At 41.3% G+C, this 20252-nt stretch overlaps 2 protein-coding genes across 2 annotated transcripts; both read right to left on the bottom strand.

Moving 5' to 3' along the window:
* Nucleotides 1–890: 890 nt before the first annotated feature.
* LOC100558620 (T cell receptor alpha chain MC.7.G5) lies at nt 891–5956 on the bottom strand. Its single transcript, XM_003224482.4, has 3 exons — nt 5802–5956; nt 2788–3150; nt 891–1320 (listed from the first exon to the last, which is right to left on the bottom strand). The coding sequence occupies exons 1-3, from the start codon at nt 5851–5853 to the stop codon at nt 992–994; spliced, it is 744 nt and encodes a 247-aa protein (XP_003224530.2). The 5' UTR covers nt 5854–5956; the 3' UTR covers nt 891–991.
* Nucleotides 5957–10530: 4574 nt separating this feature from the next.
* LOC100555087 (lysozyme C-1-like) lies at nt 10531–15281 on the bottom strand. The gene is made up of 3 exons (XM_062969293.1): nt 14261–15281; nt 13599–13757; nt 10531–11870 (listed from the first exon to the last, which is right to left on the bottom strand). Exons 1-3 carry the CDS (start codon nt 14400–14402, stop codon nt 11785–11787), a joined length of 387 nt encoding a protein of 128 aa, XP_062825363.1. The 5' UTR covers nt 14403–15281; the 3' UTR covers nt 10531–11784.
* Nucleotides 15282–20252: the final 4971 nt, after the last annotated feature.

The following is a 20252-nucleotide window of genomic DNA, read 5'->3' as shown; positions in this document are numbered from 1 at the left end:
TGCCAGTGCCTTCCTCTGAGGCTGAAAGAGTGTGACATTAAATTGCCTCTGCATCTGTCTCTGTCTGTGTATATGGGCATTGAATGTTTGCCCTATATGTATATAATGTGATCCGCTCTGAGTCCCCTTCGGGGTGAGAAGGGTGGAATATAAATACTGTAAATAAATAAATAAATAAATTCTGGAAGTCACCCAGGTGGGATCTACACTGCCATATATTTCAGTTTCTGAATCCAGATTATCTGCTTTGAACTGAATTATATGAGTCTACACTGCCACACAATCCAGTTCAAAGCAGATAATCTGGATTCAGAAACCAGATTATATTATAGTGTAGATGGGGCCCCAGTCGGTTTTCATGGCTGAATGGGGATTTGATTCCTGGATGCTCAGAGTTCAGGTCCAGCACCCAAACCATTGCACACAATTAGCTTTAGAATCTAGATTAACATTTACAGTAGAGTTTCCACTTTCGCTAGGGTTAGAGGCCATTTCTACACTGCCATATAATTCAGATTATCAAAGCAGATAATCCACAGTATCTGCTTTGAACTGGACTGCCATATAATCCAATTCAAAACAGATAATCTGGATTGTATATGGCAGTGTAGATAGGGCCCTACTCAGCTACTAAACGTGGTAAGCACCATTACTATTCTCTAAAGCACAAGGATAGGAAAATTTGGCCTACAGGTATCCTGGACCTAATCTTTCAATGACACAGGGATTATAGGACTAGTTACCCAACAACATCTGGAGAGCCAAATTTTACCCTCCTCGTGCAATATTGGAATTAGTCACTGACAGGGCACATTCTGAGAAGTAAAAACCAGCTAGTTTCCATTCATGGCAGTGCAGAATTTGTCATATAATGGAAATCAAACACCATGGTGATGTGAAAGCAACTTTATTAAGTAATAAGGGTGTGAAGGTATACAGTTCTGCGCGGGTCTCAAATAGACAAAAATTCAAGGTATGAGATATGTTCCGGTTACACTCCCTGGCATTGTTCCAGGCTCTGTTCATGCTCCGCACCTGAGGATTCATGGCGTATGATGCACTTGACAGGTTTTCCAGAGTTGAGGAGGTCTCGGGAGATGTTCAGGATACTGCGGGCGCTGTAAGAGCCATCCTTGTTCAAGATCACTTGGCCAGGGGTCACTCCTTCAGTGATCTCTTTTCCAGCCACGCTCCATTTCATCTCCAGGATCCCTGGGTAGAATTGCTCAACTGCGCACAAGGCATGGACCGTAGGAGCATTGGATGTTTGGGAAACATCGGACAAGAGGGTGACTGATGCCGGTGCCTTTACCGATGCTCCTGATAAAAATGAAAGCAAGGTGGTGTGATTGGATCACTTTGGGTCCATGAATTTTGCCATTCCCTCCATAATGTTATGGCTTCTTGAGCTCTACTTGTCCTAGGATTCAGTGCTGGGACCAGATTTTTGTGACAAAATGTGGAGGGACACAGGAGAACAGTTGGCTGGCCTAAATGGCTACCTGCAATACTATTCACGTGTGGCTGACTGAAGCATGGCTTTTGTAATATGAGCCATAAGCACTCTGGCTTTTGGAAACCAGAAATGGAATTGATAGTCTTTCTTTATGTTTTCTGCCTTTTCACACTACTATTGTACTATGGCATTACTTCACTTTAACTACCATGGTTTTCTCCTTTGGACTGGCAGGGGAAGAATGGGCATTTCTAAAAAAAATGCAGCAATGGCAGTTAAAGTGGAATCATAGTGCTACGATTCTATAGTGTGGATGGACCACCGTTTGCTAAAGTGACCTGATCTCCATTTCCCATCTCTTGACTTTTTGTTCCTCCTTCACACTAAGCAGCAACAATTAGGATTGAGTGTAAAATCTGTCAGCAAAATTGGTCTGGTAAATCTGAGGGACCAAAATGAGAGCCTGACGTTTAAAACTATTCAAGCCAAATGGTTCAAACTGTTTTTGTTCTGAGATATTTATATCTCCTTGGCTGCCAGTTACCATAGATTCTTCCCAATCACTCACAAACACACATCTCTTGTTATGTGCCTTCAAAACCCCATCTAGGCTGGATCTACATTGCCCAAAATCCCAGGATCTGATCCCAGGTTATCTGATTTGAACTGGATTACCTGAGTCTACACTTCCAAATAATCAGGGATAAAAAAATAATCTGGGATCAGAATCTGCGATATAGAGCAGTGCCCTACACTGCTCCACATTATCTACTTTGAACTGGATTATATTGAAGTGTGGACTCAGGCCCCTTCTACACTGCCATATAATCCAGATTATCAAAGCAGATAATCCACATTATCTGCTTTGAACTGAATTATATAATCTACACCATCATATAATCCAGTTCAAAGCAGATAATCTGGGATCTGATCCTGGGATATAGGACAGTGTAGATCCTGCCCAAGTTTACTCTAATTTATGGCAAGTATTTCCTGTGATTTACCTGGCAAGATTTCTTCAGAGGAGGTTTATCATTTACTTTTCTCTGAGGCTGAGAGAATTTATCTGCCCAAGATTACCCATGGGTCAAACAAATATGTTATTTTAAAAGAGGTCTGATTGAATCTTTTTCTGCTGAGAGCATCGAATAGAAACAGCAATACTTATGTGCCCAGTGATCTTCCATTACCCAATAAACTCAAGGAACACTTCTGAAATTCTGCTACCCAATAGGTTATGATCCTAACAGGTCATAATCCCCAATAGGTTATGATCCTAACAGGTCATAATACATCATCTCAATATTTATAATGTAATAATTGTCACTCACCTCCTCTGATGCTGAGCTGTGTCCCACTCCCTGAGACGAAAGTACTGAAATAGTTCCCTTCAGCTACGCACCAGTACATTGCACTGTCTTCTGTGCGCACTCCCTGGATCTGCAGCACGTAGGCATTGGCACCAGCATCTCGGATGGGCACAAAGCGAGTGTCAAACTGAGAGCCTCGATCTATCCTATTGTCATTGGCATGTTTCAGCACCCAAGCTGGTGCAGCGGAGGGCTTTTGCTGGAACCAGAAAACATGGTAGTCTTGGATCTTGCCCTTCTCCAGTGGGCAATTTAGGATGGCAGTTGCCCCCTCAGCAAATGAGGCTTGTGACGGCTGGGCAGGAACAGGTTGGAAAGAGCCACCTGGGAAAAAAATGTAAGCATCTAGAGATCATATAACACTGGTATTACAAAACCTGCGTTGGATTCCAATTTCATTCCAATATCAAGACAAGGTGCTAGTTTCGATTTACTAAAGCAAACATTAAGTTGTTTTGCTCAGAAACCAGCACCTTGCCTTGAGCTCGGGCCAGGATATTCAATGAACTGCCTCCTCTCACATGAGCCTGCCCAAAAATTGAGATTGTAGAGGAGTGTTTAAATACTTTGTGAAGTTAGATTGCTATGTACACATAACAGGACTCTCTCTGGGCCCTTCCACACAGCTGAATAGCATCCCACAATATCTGCTTTGAACTGGGATATATGGCAGTGTGGATTCGCATAACCCAGTTCAAAGTAGATATAGTGGGTTATTCGGCCTTGATATTCTGGATTATGTGGCTGTGTGAAAGGGCTCTAGAACATTGAACACTACTGTACTTATCAAAGTTAGCTGAGCCCAGCAGCAAGTAACAAAGACGGGACCTGATGAGAGCTTCCCTAGGAATTTGGATTTTTCTTTCTTTCTTTACTCCAGGATCCTCATCTGTAGCAGCAGCACCATTCTGGGGCTCCCAACCCAAGGAAGACCCCTTCCACACAGCTGTATAAAATCCACATTGAACTGGATTATATGGCAGCATGGATAATACAGTTCAAAGCAGATATTGTGGATTATCTGCCTTGATATTTTGGGTTATATGGCTGTGTGGAAGGGCCCAAAGTCAGGCTCTTTTAAAGTTTTCATCAGGCAGCCAAAACTACATGGTCCATTTAAAACTCTTGAAATTGTATTTTAGAGTTGTTTTATGAAGATTACTTTGAAACATGTTTATAGAGTATTCTGGAACCCCGGCAGCGCAGCAGGTTAAACTGCTGAGCTGCGGAACTTGCTGACTGAAAGGTCAGTGGTTCAAATCTGGGAAGCGGGGTGAGCTCCCTCTGTTAGCCACAGGCTCTGCCAACCTAGCAGTTCAAAAACATGCAAATGTGAGTAGATCAGTAGGTACCGCTCCAGTGATAAAAAGAAGGCTAAACTGGGTGATCCATGAGGTTCCCATTTGGCAAAGTAAGAACCAAAGAGAAAGCGGTTTTCTCAATTGGTCAAGGCAATAAAGAAAGTGCAAAAATGTATGAGCAAAGAGCCTGAAAGAACTCATAATGAATTCAGTCTGGTACAGCCTAATTAGAAAAAGACATAAATATGAGTACAAGGTTTTCATTACAAAGAAGAATATATACCTACTTTTATTTTGATTTCTAGATGAATACGTATAAAAATAGGGTTGTTGTCCCACAACCAATCAACAGAGCTTTTATGTAAACACTCAAGGTTACACATTCTTGTTCATATTGCTATACTTTAGAAAAAATTGCACTTTAGATATTTTTTCCCCAAGGGCTTCTTCCTCCATTCTGCAGAGTGCTAAGAAATAAAGGCTGATTGATATCCCATATTTGCGGTTTTTTTAATTAAAAAATTCTCTACTACAGTAACCTTGCAGCTAGAGTTGACATCTCAAATGAATTCACATTATATGTGAAGCAGAACATTCCTCCTAATAAACCCCCCCTTCACTGTGAAAGGATGTTCTTACTTCGACCCCAACTTGCACAAGCAGAGTCTTTTCTGTATTGCCCCCAAGGCTGTGGAACAAGCTCAATGTTATGGAATCATGGGAGTTATAGTTTGGTTAAGCATCAGCATTCTTTGGCAGAGAAAGCTAAATACCTTGTGAAACTACAGCTCCCATTAATTCCATAGCGTTGAGCCATGGAAGGTTTTTTTTTTGTGTGCCAGGAGCAACTTGAGAAACAACGTGTCTCTTTTGGTATGAGAGAATTGGGCGTCTACAAGGACGTTGCCCAGGAGACGCTCTAATATTTTGATGTTTTTACCAACCTGGTGGGAGGCTTCGCTCAGATTCCTGCATGGAGCTGGAGCTGATAGAGGGAGCTCATCTGCACTCTCTTTGGGTTTGTTTTGAACCGGCAACCTTCAAGTCAGCAACCCAACCTTCAGGTCAGCAGGGTTTAACAAGGGTTTAACCCATTGTGCCATGGAAGTTAAAGTGATGCCAAACTGCATTCATTCTACAGCATAGATGACCCCAAGTTGATGGCAGTCAACAACAGTAACTTTTATTCACATTTTTACTGCAATTGCTATTTTCAAATTTGATCTCTCTCTCTCTCTCTCTCTCTTTCTCTCTCTCTCTCTCTTTTGTAGGTTTTCAGGAGCAGCAATTCAACAAATTATAGATCTGTGGTTCTCAACCTGTGGGTCCCTAGGTGTTTTAGCCTACAACTCCCAGAAATCCCAGCCAGTTTACCAGCTGTTAGGATTTCTAGGAGTTGAAGGCCAAAACATCTGGTGACCCATAGGTTAAGAACCACTGCTGTAAATCGTCCCTTTCATTCAACCTAAAATTCCAGTCTTTCGGAACTATTGTGACATGGTGGGCATTACTGGTAGTTCAGGCAGACGGCTTGGGTGCCAGGGGAAGAAAACTGGCATTCAGACATGGTGTGATTGCCCACCCCAGTTTATAGTTCTTAACCACAAGCTGTTCCTTCCCCAGCCATTTTCAGTGGCCTTTGTCAACTTGTTATCTAGGCCTGCAGATACTCACCACGGATGGAGAGAGCCAGCAAGAGGCACAGCAAGATCGTTGGGGAACTCATAGTTTTTGTCTTCAGTGTGGGATCTGTGACAAAACAGCTTCACACTTCAGAGGAAAGGCCTTTTCATGTGCATCCAACCCTTCTTACACAAACACACACGGCACAACTAGCTTTATGGCCACCATGGCCATTTTGCAAGTATTTGCATACTAGTCTATCAGTGTTCTGAATTTCTCAGAAATGGCTCAGCAGTCGGCTAGAGGTGGGTATATGCAAAAAGGATGAGGAAAAATTGCTATCCGAAGCAAGGAGAATTTAGCTCCCCAAAAGGATTATGGCTACAATGCTGCCACTAATTTGTCCACGTCATCAACAACAGAGATGGAGGTCCGTTATGTCAGATCATTTTGAGTATGGATGTAATTATTTATCTTATTCAGTTTGCAAATATGAAGAGAACGTTTCATTTGGAAACGTTTTATTAGAATCCTTACAACAAGGGTAGAAGAAGGGAATCCAAAGCAGGTTTTTTTTTAGATGGAGAGAGAACACGTCATTATTTCTACTTACTGCCAAATGCACCTTCAGCAAATTCAACTACTCCTCTTGATTCATTCTTGTTCTTTCCTTATTCAACTTATGTGTTTTATAACAGTAAATTCTTGGGGGTAGAACTGGGGAACTTTTGGCATTCCATTTAACTATAACATTGCAGATAATGAAACTTGAACATCCTCACATTTTGATTTCTACAGGGGGTTCTGGAGCTCAACTCCAGTGGATAAATCTCACTATTTCTTTCCATTACATTTTTTTTAGTGAACATAGATTCAGTTTGCTCGGTGTCACATTTTCAGCAGTCTAGGCTTATTACACTGGCTTGTGTATGTTTGTACACTTGTGTATGTTTGTAGTATATATACATGGATTTGAGTTCCTTTGTCATATATTAAAAATATTTATTTTTTTCTGGATGGTTGGTACGTATGTGTGTCCAGTTCTGTGCTTGGTTTCACTCTAACTTAGACATTTCTAGTCTTGCTATTTGGAAAAATTGCTATTTGTGCAGAATCAAAACTTCCTTGATGTTAGAAACACAAAATCAGCTAATCTCCTCATTTCCAAGAACAGCACTGTCCTGACCAGAGGTGCCAATTTGAGAAACAGTAATTTGGGCTAAATTAATGAATTTAGAAGTTACTGCCTACAGGATTAACTCAAATGCTTACGACTGGGTGAATTTTAACTTTTTTGGTAGTTTCCCAACAAATATTAGCTTTCAAAGTACATGCCTGATTAAAAAAGGCATTGAAATATGAGTGAGCCATCTCTAAGTTGCTGGTGTCAAAATGGAGTCTGACTGAGCAAATCTTTCATGAAATGGAGATCTTGTCTGGCTCATGGCAAGATGGAGTATGGCAGGACCACTGGTCTAGTGACACGTCACCTACTCCACTCAGCCTGCCTCTCTCAACTGGCAAACAACATAACAGCTGAGCGGATCCAATAGACGGACATGCGGCCACATCATGGAACCTCAGCTGCTTTTCGGTTCCTCTAACCCAATGAATCGAGATCATTTTGGAAGGTATCTGAGCTAATTATAGGCTGGGGATGGCTAATTCAGACACACCTGGTCACTGTTTTTCTCAACTTATTTTTCTCAATATCTGAAAAACATCTAACCGCAAACCACTGCTACACTGATGAGACTGTCCAAAAGGCTTCTGGGAACAGTAGGACGATCAACGGTCATGTACTGAATGCTTTTCAGTTTGGAATTGGACTTTCAGCCAAGAATATATGTCTTCTACAGATTACCAGTGAGATTTGTAGGCGCCAGGTCAACTGACCTTGTTGTATATTGGAAGTCACACTGATCCCCCGGTGGCACAGTGGGTTAAACCCTTGTCCTGGCAGGCCTTCTGACTTGAAGGTTGGGTTGCTGACTTGAAGGTTGCCAGTTTGAATCCAACCTGGGGAGAGTGCAGATGAGCTCCTCTCTGTCAGCTCCAGCTCCACGTGGGAACATGAGAGAAGCCTCCTACAAGGATGGCCAAAACATCAAAACATCCGGGTGTTTCCTAGGCAACTTCCTTGCAGGCAGCTGATTCTCTCACACCAGAAGCCACTTGCAGTTTCTCAAGTCGCTCCTATCACGAAAAAAATTGTCCAGCTCATGTCTACTTTAGCCCATAGTTTCCTGAGCATGATCAAAAATGGGAGAGAAAAAATAAGGGGTATATGCAGAAGTGATAGCTGCCCTCTTTATCAATTCAGCAATAAGCTTAAATACAATGTGAGAATCTCTAGGTTGCAATCTGGAAACCCAAAATTAACACCTTGTTTATGGTTATATACACACTATGTTATATTCATACCACTTTAATTATCCTTGGGTCTTTGCACACTACACAATTATAGATCAATTGTTGCAATTCAATTGTGATGGTTCCATTTTATGGAATCCTGGGATTTGTCATTTAGGGGGGAGCATTCAGAACTTTCTACTAGACAGCTCGTGGCCCACCAACCTGCTAATCCCAGAAATCCACTATGGGAATTTAAGTTCCATAACCGTGTAATATGGAAGAGCCCGAAGTCTCTGAGATGTGCCTTCTTGTTTAATATAGTATAAAACCGTATTATTGTAAGAGTGAATAAAACTATTTATTTTCTACTGGGTGATGTACTCTGCGTGATTTTTTCTGAATTCTATTATTGCTGTGAAACAGCAGCCTGTGTTTAAAAGAGAGATGACCAATGGCATTTTAGAGCAGAACAGAAGTGAACAACATTTAAAGCCCAGGGAAAGCCCCCTCGATGGACTGTCACCTTGTTGTGGAGAGGGGGCTTGCGTATTCCAATGAACCTGCAGGCTTAACCACCAGAGTCATGCACTCCCAGGGAGGCCTGCAGGGGAGGTTCCAGACTATGCACAATCCAAAGACCTCAATGGCGGATCAGGTGGAAGATAACATGGTACATGTTACAACGGCTGTGAAGGCGGAAGAAGGCTGCAACAGATTGAGATACCACACATTACAAAAACTCACACACTGGTGTCTTTGAAGAACTTGGAAGACCATCATACTTGGACAACGAGGGATCGCCTAAGTCCAAACATTGATTCACCAGATATTTTGGACTTCACTTCCAAGAATTTCTGATTGTCCAAATTGACCACGACTTCTGGCAGTTGAACACTTAGAGCAGTGGTTCTTAACGTGTGCTCTGTGGAGCCCTTGGGGCTTTGCAAGGCATACTTAGGGGTACCGTGCTTTCTTCCTTCTCTCCCTTTTTCTTTCCTTCTCCTGCATAGGAATTTGTTCATGTTTTTTTTTTTCAATTAGTTCACACAAACACTTTCCATCCATCTGCCACTGGCCCAGCCCATCTGTCAAATTTAAAAAAAACAATGTGTCCAAAATATTGCCCATGCCTGATATATACACACACACATTATATAAAATATATAATATAATATATAAACGTTTCTTGGAGATCCACAAGAAACTTTTGCTTCAAAAAGGGCTCTGTAGCTGAAAAAGTTCAAGAACCCCTGACTTAGAGGATCTAATTCTGGAAGCCATTGGTCTAGGGGCTTTATCACACCAGCATGACGTCTCACTGCAATTGTGTTGTTTAAGCAAATGGAAACATACCACTATGGAAGCAATTGCTTCCATGCCTTCTTTCTATAGTTCTGTGATGCTACTTTGAAGTCTTCTGCAATGCATCATTTGACATCCTGTGCCCAGTCTACATAGCTTATGTGCACTGTTTCATTTCTACTTTTAAAGCCACAAATGCACAGTTGTGCAGCAAATGGGGGTACTTCTGTTTTGCGTAATTGCATAATTGCAGCATGCTGTTTTCCATCCTCTCCATAGCACAATTGTGTAATTATGGCAAAGCAATTTAAAAAGTATGCCTGTAGAATGGAGTAAAGCAATGTGACATCACCCACTTATGTTCCTTGCTTAACTACATGTCTCACTTTTCATCTGTGAAATGCCAGAGAGGGTGTAATTCTAGGTTGCTCCGAAATCTAGGCTTCATGCCTGTTTTGTACAAGATGGCAGGGCCAAAGGGTTCTATTGCTCAAAATCCTTTGCTATAATACTTTCAAATATGTTCCTGTCCAGAATTTAGAGAAAAACATTACTGTTTTCAGAATCCTCCTGCCTACGTGGCCTCCATGCAAATGTAAGGACTAAAATAAAACTGTCAGATAAACCATTGTGTTTAAAGCATTCATTTTAAAGTTTAATTAGAGCTTTTTGTCAGATGGTAAGTGAGAGACAACCACATTTCCAGGATCTTGAGATAATGATGTTTCTCTACACACCACATCCTTCAACATAACTAGAAAGGTCTTGGCCTTGGCAATGCAACCTCCATGCCACCCTGCGAACAAAGAACAGGTGAAAACAACTTAATTGGGGGTTTTGTTTTTGAATGAACATTGACGTTTTAATTTAAGGCATTATTTTCAGCACATCTCATTGTTGCTATCATTTGGAATGAATCTTCACAAAGGCTATATCATAGCTCTGGTCTTCAGTACCCCATACTGGTTTGATCCCATTAAGATCACACTCAACCTTTTAAAATCCCAAATAAAAATGGTTTTGAAAGCCAGATCAGATTATTTTAGGTCATAGGACCACAGTGGCTGCAGTTTTTTCTTCTTCCTGGCATTCATGCATGTGTGTGTGTGTGTGTGTGTGTGTGTGTGTATGTATTCATTCTTTCCTTTTTTAAAATGTCAATCTTACCACCCACCAGCACTCCAATTGGATGATTCCCCCATCTAATTTCATTTCCTGTCCTGCCAAGTTTTTTTTATCGTGTCGGAAATGACTTGAAAACATACTGCAGGTTGCTTTTGGTGTGAGAGTATTGGCCGTCTACAGAGACATTGCCCAGGGGACACTTGGATGTGTTACTATCCTGCTGGGAGGCTTCTCTCATGTCCCTGCAAGCTAGAGCTGACAGACAGGAGCTCACCCCGTTATCTCGCGGATTCGAACCAGCAACCTTCAGGTCAGCAACCCAACCTTCAGGTCAGCAGTTCAGCTGGCCAAATGTTTGACCCATTGCTGAATGAGGAGTGTGACAGACAGACAAACATATAGACATAAACTCACATGGAATAGAAAGCAGATGGTGTGATGTGTGGGTCAATGGCTAAAAGATGAATTAGGACAGTGGGAAAGGGCTTTATTGGCTGTCTATTTGTCACCTCCCTTGGTTCTGCTCCTTTTGTGTGGCTTGGAGACTTGTGCACCACTTAACCTTTCTCCTCACTTACTCCAATCCCTTTCCCCTTCTTCTACCCAAGTAAGTGAGTGGCCATGTCCTCCTTCTCCCCATTCAATCCTCTTCCCTCACCTCCTGCTTGAATTACTGAATGACTGATCAGGGAGAACATGCCATGTGTCCAAAATGACTTGAAGAAACACAACACCAAGAACAAAAAATTAAGGGGAGTAGGAAAAGAAGAAGACAACATTATAGCCGAATTGACTCAATCAGGGAAGCTGCAATCCTGAACCTATATGGTTTGACCATGGTAACTGATGACTGGGATTCCTGGAGGTTCCTCATCCATAGATTGATGCCAACCCAGTTTGAAATATTGATGGGTGTACTATAGTTAAGCCAACATAATTAGTTGTTGAAAGGTGAGGTGACATGTAGATAAATCCCATTGATTCAAATGGGATTTATCTATATCAAAATTCATCATCCAACATTGATTCTAGTTGTCATTATAATAAGAGTCAAGCTTATGTAGCTATATTGGCCCTATTTCGAATAATGGTCAAAGTATTTCTTGTGATGTGCTGACACTTGAGGACACAGCCCGGGAATGACTCATGTTAAAGTTATTCTATTTTTACAGTATATGGCTTGTAATGCTTCAAAGGAATGAGGCAAATAAGTTTGTACCCCATCATCCTCCCCCCCGTGATCAATGCCCTCTTACCAGGCACCCATTCCATTCCACGAATTTGAGACCACAATCTTAGCACAAGCCGCGTCTACAGCGAGGTTGTTTGTCAGCAGCTCTGCAAGAGAAGAAAGTGGAATACTGAGCGACAAGGTTCCTTATAAAAATGTTATAGGACTGGAATAGTTTCAGGCTAACAAAGAGGACTCAAGAAGACCAAACTATATTTCATATCCTTTTATTCCTGGCATTATTCCTATAATTCTAAAAGCTGCATGTCAGGCTGAAATGCAACAAAATCATTGGTCTACCAAGGGGAAAAAAAGACAAATCCAGATCTCTTCAATATTATGTGCAACTTGAACTTTCTGTATACAGAAGGTATATATGGGTACAAGGTATAACTAGGGATCATCACGTGTCTCATAAATGCACTTTCTAAGATTTTACTAGATTTGGGAGTCAGAAAAGTAAGCATGGAACAGTAGTTTTTAAGGGAGCTTTGAGACAACTTAAATGAAGGACAATGGCTCATTATACACACACACACACACACTCCTTCCATACATAATATGCCTCTGATAAATACATTTTGAAGAGTTTAGGGATTTTGAAATCTTGTAAAATTTGTGTTGATGGTGAGTCCAAGGAAATGCGATTGTGAAAGTGTGTGTGTGCGTGAGAAAGAGAGAGAGAGGGGGGGGGAGGAAATGGCTCTCATACAACTTTGAAAGTATGAATTATATACATTATATACATTGGGCATGAGGGAGAGAAATCCCAACCATTACATCTCAGGCTGGAAAGAATAGGATTGGGCCAGTAGAAAGGAAGCCACTGAAAATATGTAATACTAATTGTCACTTTATTTGCCAAGCTGGCATGCACTGAAAGATATTGCCTTTTAATCCTTTTAATATGGGAACATCAATTTCTCTTCATAGTGGAGAAATCTTTCTCCCCCAAACCTCATGCAATGTTCAAACAAAACATATGATCTGATACTTAGGAGAGCTCCAAATTCCCATGTAGCTGTTCCTTGTCTATAGATGATTTGAGAGAATTTCAAAAGAGGGGAGCTGTTCAGTTGATGGCCAGATCTACAGAAGACAAGAGGAACTTCTTCATATTGCCCTACCACTTTTATGTTGTTTTTAGGCACCTTGTGCCACCTGTAAGCCGCCCTGAGTCCTTTTGGGGAGATGGTGGCGGGATATAAGAATAACGTTGTTGTTGTTGTTGTTGTTGTTGTTATTATTATTATTATTATTATTATTATTATTTTATTATGAAACAGCAAACAAGATAGATATGCTGGATTTGATATCACAAAATCACAAGTCGAACACTTCCCAAGTGTCTAGGACTGTGTGATGTATTTTCGGATGATGCGCGCAGATTATTATTATTATTATTATTATTATTATTATTTTATTATGACACAGCAAACAAGATAGATATGCTGGATTTCATATCACAAAATCACAAGTCAAACACTTCCCAAGTGTATTATTATTATTATTATTATTATTATTATTATTATTATTATTATTATTATCATCATCATCATCATCATCATCATTACCAGCACATTACTATCCCACAATTCAGCTTTTGGGGAATGCAACCTCTGAGCTGCTCAAAAGTACTGGTGAAAGTGTTCCACAATGAGAAGAGACATGTTTGTGCCCCCCTTGATAGGATTAAGGTAGTGACTAGCCCTGTAGACTAGCTTAGCCATGGCCAATGGGAGCAACAGTGACGGGTGGCAGGATATGCCATCCAGGAATCTCTGGAGTGCCATTTGGACTTTGACCAAGTCCTGTCCTTGGAAGCCAGTTCTCACCAGAGCATTGAATCCCGCAGGCGTTGGAGCTTTTCTCGTTGCCATACTGGCACCAGTAGCGACTGTTGATCTGGAAGATGCCGAAGTCAATGCTACCATCACTGTCATAGTGCATGGCCTGAGTGTTGAAGCTGCTCTCGTGGAATGCCGTGCAGACCCCTGGCAAATGTAACAGAGTGAGGTGGGAAGGAAGCATAATTTGCTATCATTGGGGACTCACCCTTTTAAGAGCATGAGACTATTCCAAAATCCTTGGCCAGTTAGCCCAAGTATGGAGACACTATTAGGCCATTTTAGCCGGCCATATCTGCACATGACACAAATATGGATTTTCAAAAAGATCAGAAGATATAGGAAGATAAAGATGGAGTGGGAAGGGGAAGGAAATGGTACCCTGATTGGAGGAAAGGTTGACTATAAATATAGCAAATCAGAAGATACTATTACGATGTCACTGGGTTCACAATCATGATGCTCCTGCTGCCAATCCACTCTAGAAAGACAGAGTCTGCCTTCCTCCATAACTCTGGCCTGATACCTTGGCAGATAAATATGGAAGATCAACACTCCCCCAAAACATAATGCTCAGTCTTGGCTATTTACAAGCAATACCTGGCATTTCCATAAATGCTTGCCAACCGATGGCATTTCATCCCACTTACAATTGGCCAGGCTGTAGCCAGCATAGCCATCCATCCCCAATTGCTGGAGCTGCTGGGCCACCTCACATCGTGAGAGGTACTCTCCTTGTCCTGTGACCAGGAGGCAGGCAAGGAGCACGAGTGACCAGAGAGACCTCATCATAACTTGTCTTGGAAAGCCAAGTTGTTAGGAAGAGGGCACTGTGCTCACCTGCTTTTTATAACAGGCTCCCTGCACGCCTCTGGAAAGGTCATACCACAGTCAACACACCTTTGAGATAACCTTCAGGAGGCAAACCTTCCCCTTGGTTAGTGTATCAACAAACCTATAGTCCTTGAAAACACAAGGAAGGGACCAGTGTCCTTTGTTACGACCTAAATGATCTGACCAGTTGTGTGGATTCCTGGGGGTTATATAGACACCCCTAACCCCCATGAGTGAGAAAACAATGGATATCTCTAGGGTTTTTTTTTGTTTTTTTATTGTGGGGTACACACACACACACACACACACACACACATAGAAACATGCAATCATGATATTCCACAATCAAAATACCAGTATTTTTCCTCAATCCCGCCACCTCCCCATTATCACCTATGAACTTATCCTTACGTAGTACGAGGGTGCAAAAATACTAAGAGCGGGACGTATACATGCTCAATTATACTTAGGTATAAATATTCAAGTATAATTGAGCATGTATACGTCCCCCTCTTTCTCCCTCCCTCCCTCTTCCCCCGGGAACAGTTTATTACTCTTACTACGCTTATTTCTGTTGTTCAATCATGAGGATAATCTTATTTAATTCCTTATATTTATCTTTCCCCTTTATCCTGGAAATGAGGCCCTTCCATTTTGCCTCTCAGGTCTTTTTGGTTTGGCCCAACTTATAGTAGCTTTTCCTCTCACTAATATAGTCTTGAAGTAGGTAGTCAGCTAAATATTTATACCAAATTTTTGTATCCCATTTTTTTTAGTCCTTCCATCCTAAGGCAACGGAGGCTTTAATTGCATCTAGTATATGTTTTGTTATTTCCTCCCATTCTTTAAGTGAATAGGATGTGAGCACTGCTGCCCTGGGGGGGGGGGGGGGGGTCCTAGGAGAAAGAGGAAGAACAGCAGATCCTGCACACCTTGGCCACTTCATTTACCCTGCACATCCTGACGCCTTTGCTCTTTTGCTGTGTTACATATGTCTGTTTTGCCTGGTCAGAGGACGGAGGAGGTACTGAGTGAAATAGACACACAGGATGAGGAACACATCCCATATGCAAGGATGGCGTGTGTATGTGTGTGTGTGTGTGCATATTCACACAGCAGCCCCAACTTTGTGAGATAGGCTCAGTGGCACAAGCTTGTGAATAATCAAAACCATTATTGTGAAACCTCAAAAGCTAGGTCAGAGGCACCAGAGCAGCTCTATGGTTGAGAATGCCAAGTAATCCTCCTTGTCCATGTAAAGAACTCAGGCAGGGGGGAATCTTTTTATCCCACCGCTGCCACCAATTTGTGGAGATCTCAGGCAGAGGGGGGACTTTTTAAATCCCACCGCTGCCACCAATTTGTGAAGAGGTTATTATTGTATATTTTATATATATCCACTGCCACCAATATAAATATGTTTTATTTAAACGCTGCCACTGCCAAAAGATGTTTATAATGCGGGCACCAGATGTCAAGGGGATTATCAACTCTTGCCACCACTATTGGAAGATTTAGCCACTAGCTACTTAGAGATGAGACTTTTATTTTTCTTCTTTCTTCTTGTCCATTCTTGATGTATGTATGTATGACAGAGACTAAGATGTTTGAAGGAACAATAACATTTATTTAGGCACAAGCTTGATGGCTACAATAACTTTTCTTCTTGTTTGAGGCACATTACTGAACACTTGCAAAACTATATTGAGGTGTTCCAAACTTCCTAAAATGTCACTTCTTTCTCTACAGCCTAAACCTGCAGTTGCCCTGTGAATTTCAGTCACAGACTATCTGTTCCTTATCTGGAAACAGGTTACCTTAAAATAAGTCACCAAACTTATTTTAAACTGACTCAAATCAGCACTTGAGCCTCCCTGATTCTCTCAACTGAGAATCAGACTTCCCTGTACCTTATCAGGGCACAGACTACCTAAAATAAGTCACCAAACTTATTTTAGAATTGACTCAAATCCCACATTTGAGCCACCCTGATCCTCCAACTGAGAATCACACTTCCCTGTGGTTCACTGACCACAGACACTGACTGACTGACTGACTGACTGACTTTCCCTCCAAATTCTATTCTCTCTTCAGCTAACACAGTTGGCTCCACCCCCTTCTCCATGGCAACCAACTCATGGTGCAGAGTAACTGAAATATTAACCCTTTTTAAAACACAGTTAAACATGGCATCTGTAAACTAAAATTCATACTTCTTTACACCTCCCAACCCATAAAGATTATTTTTGACTTTTCTACAACCTAGAATAGTCAAAAATTCCCCCCTGCCTGAGTTCTTTACAGTCCACATCCCAGGTTTTCACAGGATTGAACCACAGCAATGTAGGTTTCACCATAGTGTCATAATCAGATAACGTGAAAGAAAAAATATATTAATCAGGAAGAATATATTAGTTTCCAAAAGGTAAAAGGCAAAGGTAAAGGTTTTTCCCTGACATTAAGTCCAGTCGTGTCCAACAATGAGGGTTGGTGCTCATCTCCATTTCTCAGCCAAAGAGCTGGCATTGTCCAAGACACCGCCAAGTTCATGTGGCCGGCATGACTACATGGAGCGCTGTTACTAAAAGGTACCAAATGAAAAAAAGAAAAGAAAAATGAGTTATAGCTGGCAGCACATTGTTGACTTGGAGTAGAATGTTATGTGCAGATCAAAACTATCAAAATGTATCAAATTATGTTGGTACAAGGCTTGGAAAATTGCATTGTATAGCAAAAGAATGCATAGCCTCAGCTTATTTTTTCTGTTCCTGCAAAAGTTGTTCAGATCAATTGATATCTTTTAGAAACAAGCTTCACATGTAAGCTAGGTGCGGCTGCATCAGTTTACTTTTGCCTGAGCCTCCTGGGGAGGATAAGTGCTTATCCCCATCTCTCTCCTGTCCAAACTGCTGAGTTAGTTGAGTGCAAACTACATTTTTGCTTTTATCTGTTTTCAGCAATTATCAGGTATATGCCAGGTCTTGCTGATGACAAAAGGGGGCAAGGAGAGAGAAACTGGGAATTTCTAAAATTGGGATAATTGAAGCCCATCAGAACTGTTTTTGGGAAATCTGGAATATCAGTGAATACAAGATTGAGGCATGGGTACATTTTGAGATAGAAACTGTTTTAGAGGAAGGTTTACCCCATTAGTCTGGCTGCCACTGTTGCCCCACTTGGGCTGCCAGACTTATTTTAAATGTAAACAAAGAAGGAGATCCTGAGCCAAGTGCTGCATGCATTCAAGGTTATATGTTGTTGAACTTTACCAGCTTGAAACTTCATTTGTTGCCCTTTATAGTTGCCTTTTATAATTGCACTACTTAGTCTGAAAAACTTTCACAGGTTTATTTTATCTTATCGTATCGTATCTTATCTTCTGAACCAAAAATAAACAGCGAAGCATATGATGCCCATGTGTTCTTGTTGGTTATCCCAAGACCATTGGAAAAAAAAATAGCCTATGGTTCTTTCTGAAAGCATTCACTGAGTCTTCTGTGGCTCATGTTGACATTTTGTTACAAAATACAGCTTTCTTGTTGGGAAGGGCACCAATGTGGTCTAAAGCAGTGTGTTGCTGCAGATGGATTCTTCAACTACAGAAACTTCAGTTTCCTAAAGCAATGTTGGCATAGTCCAGACAACCCCAACACTTTGAAGTTCCAATCTGATACAGAAATACCTGGAAGTCTCTGGTTGAACTCAGTGTGATTTTCTTGCCAAGTAACATACAGGAACCAAAGTGTTGTGTTTTGGACATTGGTTTAGGACTCTGGAAGACCTGGGTCAAACCCCTGCTCAATCACTGGAACCCATTGGATGATCTCAGCATTACAGAAAGGCAATGGAAACCCTATCTTGTTTGGTCCATTCTCCTTATTTCTGGGCCCATCCTTAACAAGAGACTGGGTTGCTGTGAGTTTTCCGGACAGTATGGCCATGTTCCAGAAACATGGCCATACAACCCGGAAAAATCCCAGCAGTCCAGTGATTCTGGCCATGAAAGTCTTTGACAACATACTTAACAAGATACTTCAATGGTTTTGGTACATGTTTAAGCCAATCATACCTTCCTCCCTGTTTATCTCAGTTCTTTACTCCTTTTTACAATGTCATTCTCTGCACCTCTATTCAGACGAGTAAATTGTATGAAGTTACAGACAATTTCTTAGTGTAAATTTTGGATGCTTTCACACTTTGACTCCACTGTCACTAGCACAACTCCATTCTATGGATTTGTGGGATTTGTGGTCTGGTAAGGAATTCAATATTCCCTAATAAGAATACAGTATTAGAATTCCTGGTATAGTAAACTTTAGAATCCAATAGGATTGAACCAAGACAGTTAAAGAGATATGAAAATAATATAATCACACAGTGTAGATCCACCCATGTTCACACTGCAGTCTTCAAAAGCTAGAGGTTGTTTCATTACTTCTAGGTCACTTGGTGGCAGGAGAAGGAATTTATTGCACTGTCTAAACTAACCAGATCTTGTTAACCCAGTTGGACAGGTGGCTAGCTGAATATGGAAGAAATTAAACAGTATATGAGGGGAGGAGTTCCTAAACATAATTTGACAAATGAGTTAGATTCAAAGTTGTGATTTTCTTCTCAGAGCAGATACAGGCATAATGTAACTGGACTGAAAGTCCCTGACTTCCTCACCATTGGCTATGCTGGCCAGAGCTGGTGGAAGATGAAACCCAACAACGTCTGGAGGGTTACATGAGTCCCATCGCTGTTACAGAAGGCGGTAGCTATAGGATCCAGGGGAAGAAAAGAAGAGAGTGGGATGGGCCTGGAACAGGCATGGGCAAACTTCAGTCCTTCAGGGGTTTTGGACTTCAACGTGAAGTCCAAAATGCCTGGAGGGCCAAAGTTTGCCCATGCCTGGTCTGGAAGGACAATCTCAAGTGAAAGCTGGGAAAAATATTTTGACAACTCCCAGCACATTTGCCTCCCTCCTTTCCAGTTAGCATACCTCTCCCTGATGACTTTGACATATTTTGCACTTTGGCCCAGATCCGTGAATTCATCTCTTGTTTTAATATTTTATTTTGTATGCTGACCTTTTATGACTGTTTTTATTGATGTTGATGTTTTATTGTTGAGTAATTTGCTTTATTGTTTTGCTTTTGCTTCTATATTGTTGTGTCTGGGCAATGCCCCATGTAAGCCGCCCCGAGTCCCTTTGGGGAGATGGGGCGGGGTATAAGAATAAAGTTGTTGTTGTTGTTATTATTATTATTATTATTATTATTATTATTATTATTATTATTTTCATGCTGTGGCCAAGTAAGGTGGCCACTAGTCACATATCCTAAATTACAGAAAAAGACAACTCTTTGGCTGAAGATGTCCCATCTTTGAAAGGCTGTGTGGACAACAAGAGAGCAGGAAAGCTGAAGCTGCCTGTTGGCAGGACACACTGAGAAAACCAGACTGTGCAAGCCACTATGCATTTTGGAAGCAGGACAGATTTTTTTGTTCTTAGGTTTTTTAAAATTTTATTTTGGCCATTGATCTCTATAATACACACACCAAGAGAAGGCGCCCTTCAAGATGTCCTAGCTTATCTTATCCTGAACTATTGATCAATTGATAACACATGACCAGTCCTCCCACTGCCTGGGGAGGTCACTGTGTTAGAGATGATGGAATGGTGCCCACAATGTCTTTGGAGCCAATTTATCTCCTTCAAGGGCTAAGGGGATCTACAGCAACACTACTTGAAGCAGGGTCAATGAGACTGGCCTACTGTATGCTGTGACAGAAACAGGGACTGTTCTAGAAGTCAAGATGTCA

This window comes from Anolis carolinensis, chromosome 2 (genome assembly GCF_035594765.1).
Source record: "Anolis carolinensis isolate JA03-04 chromosome 2, rAnoCar3.1.pri, whole genome shotgun sequence".
In the NCBI taxonomy this organism is placed as follows: domain Eukaryota; kingdom Metazoa; phylum Chordata; class Lepidosauria; order Squamata; family Dactyloidae; genus Anolis; species Anolis carolinensis.
Note: the sequence above shows the minus strand (reverse complement) of the source record. Positions and strands in the feature narration are given on the sequence as shown.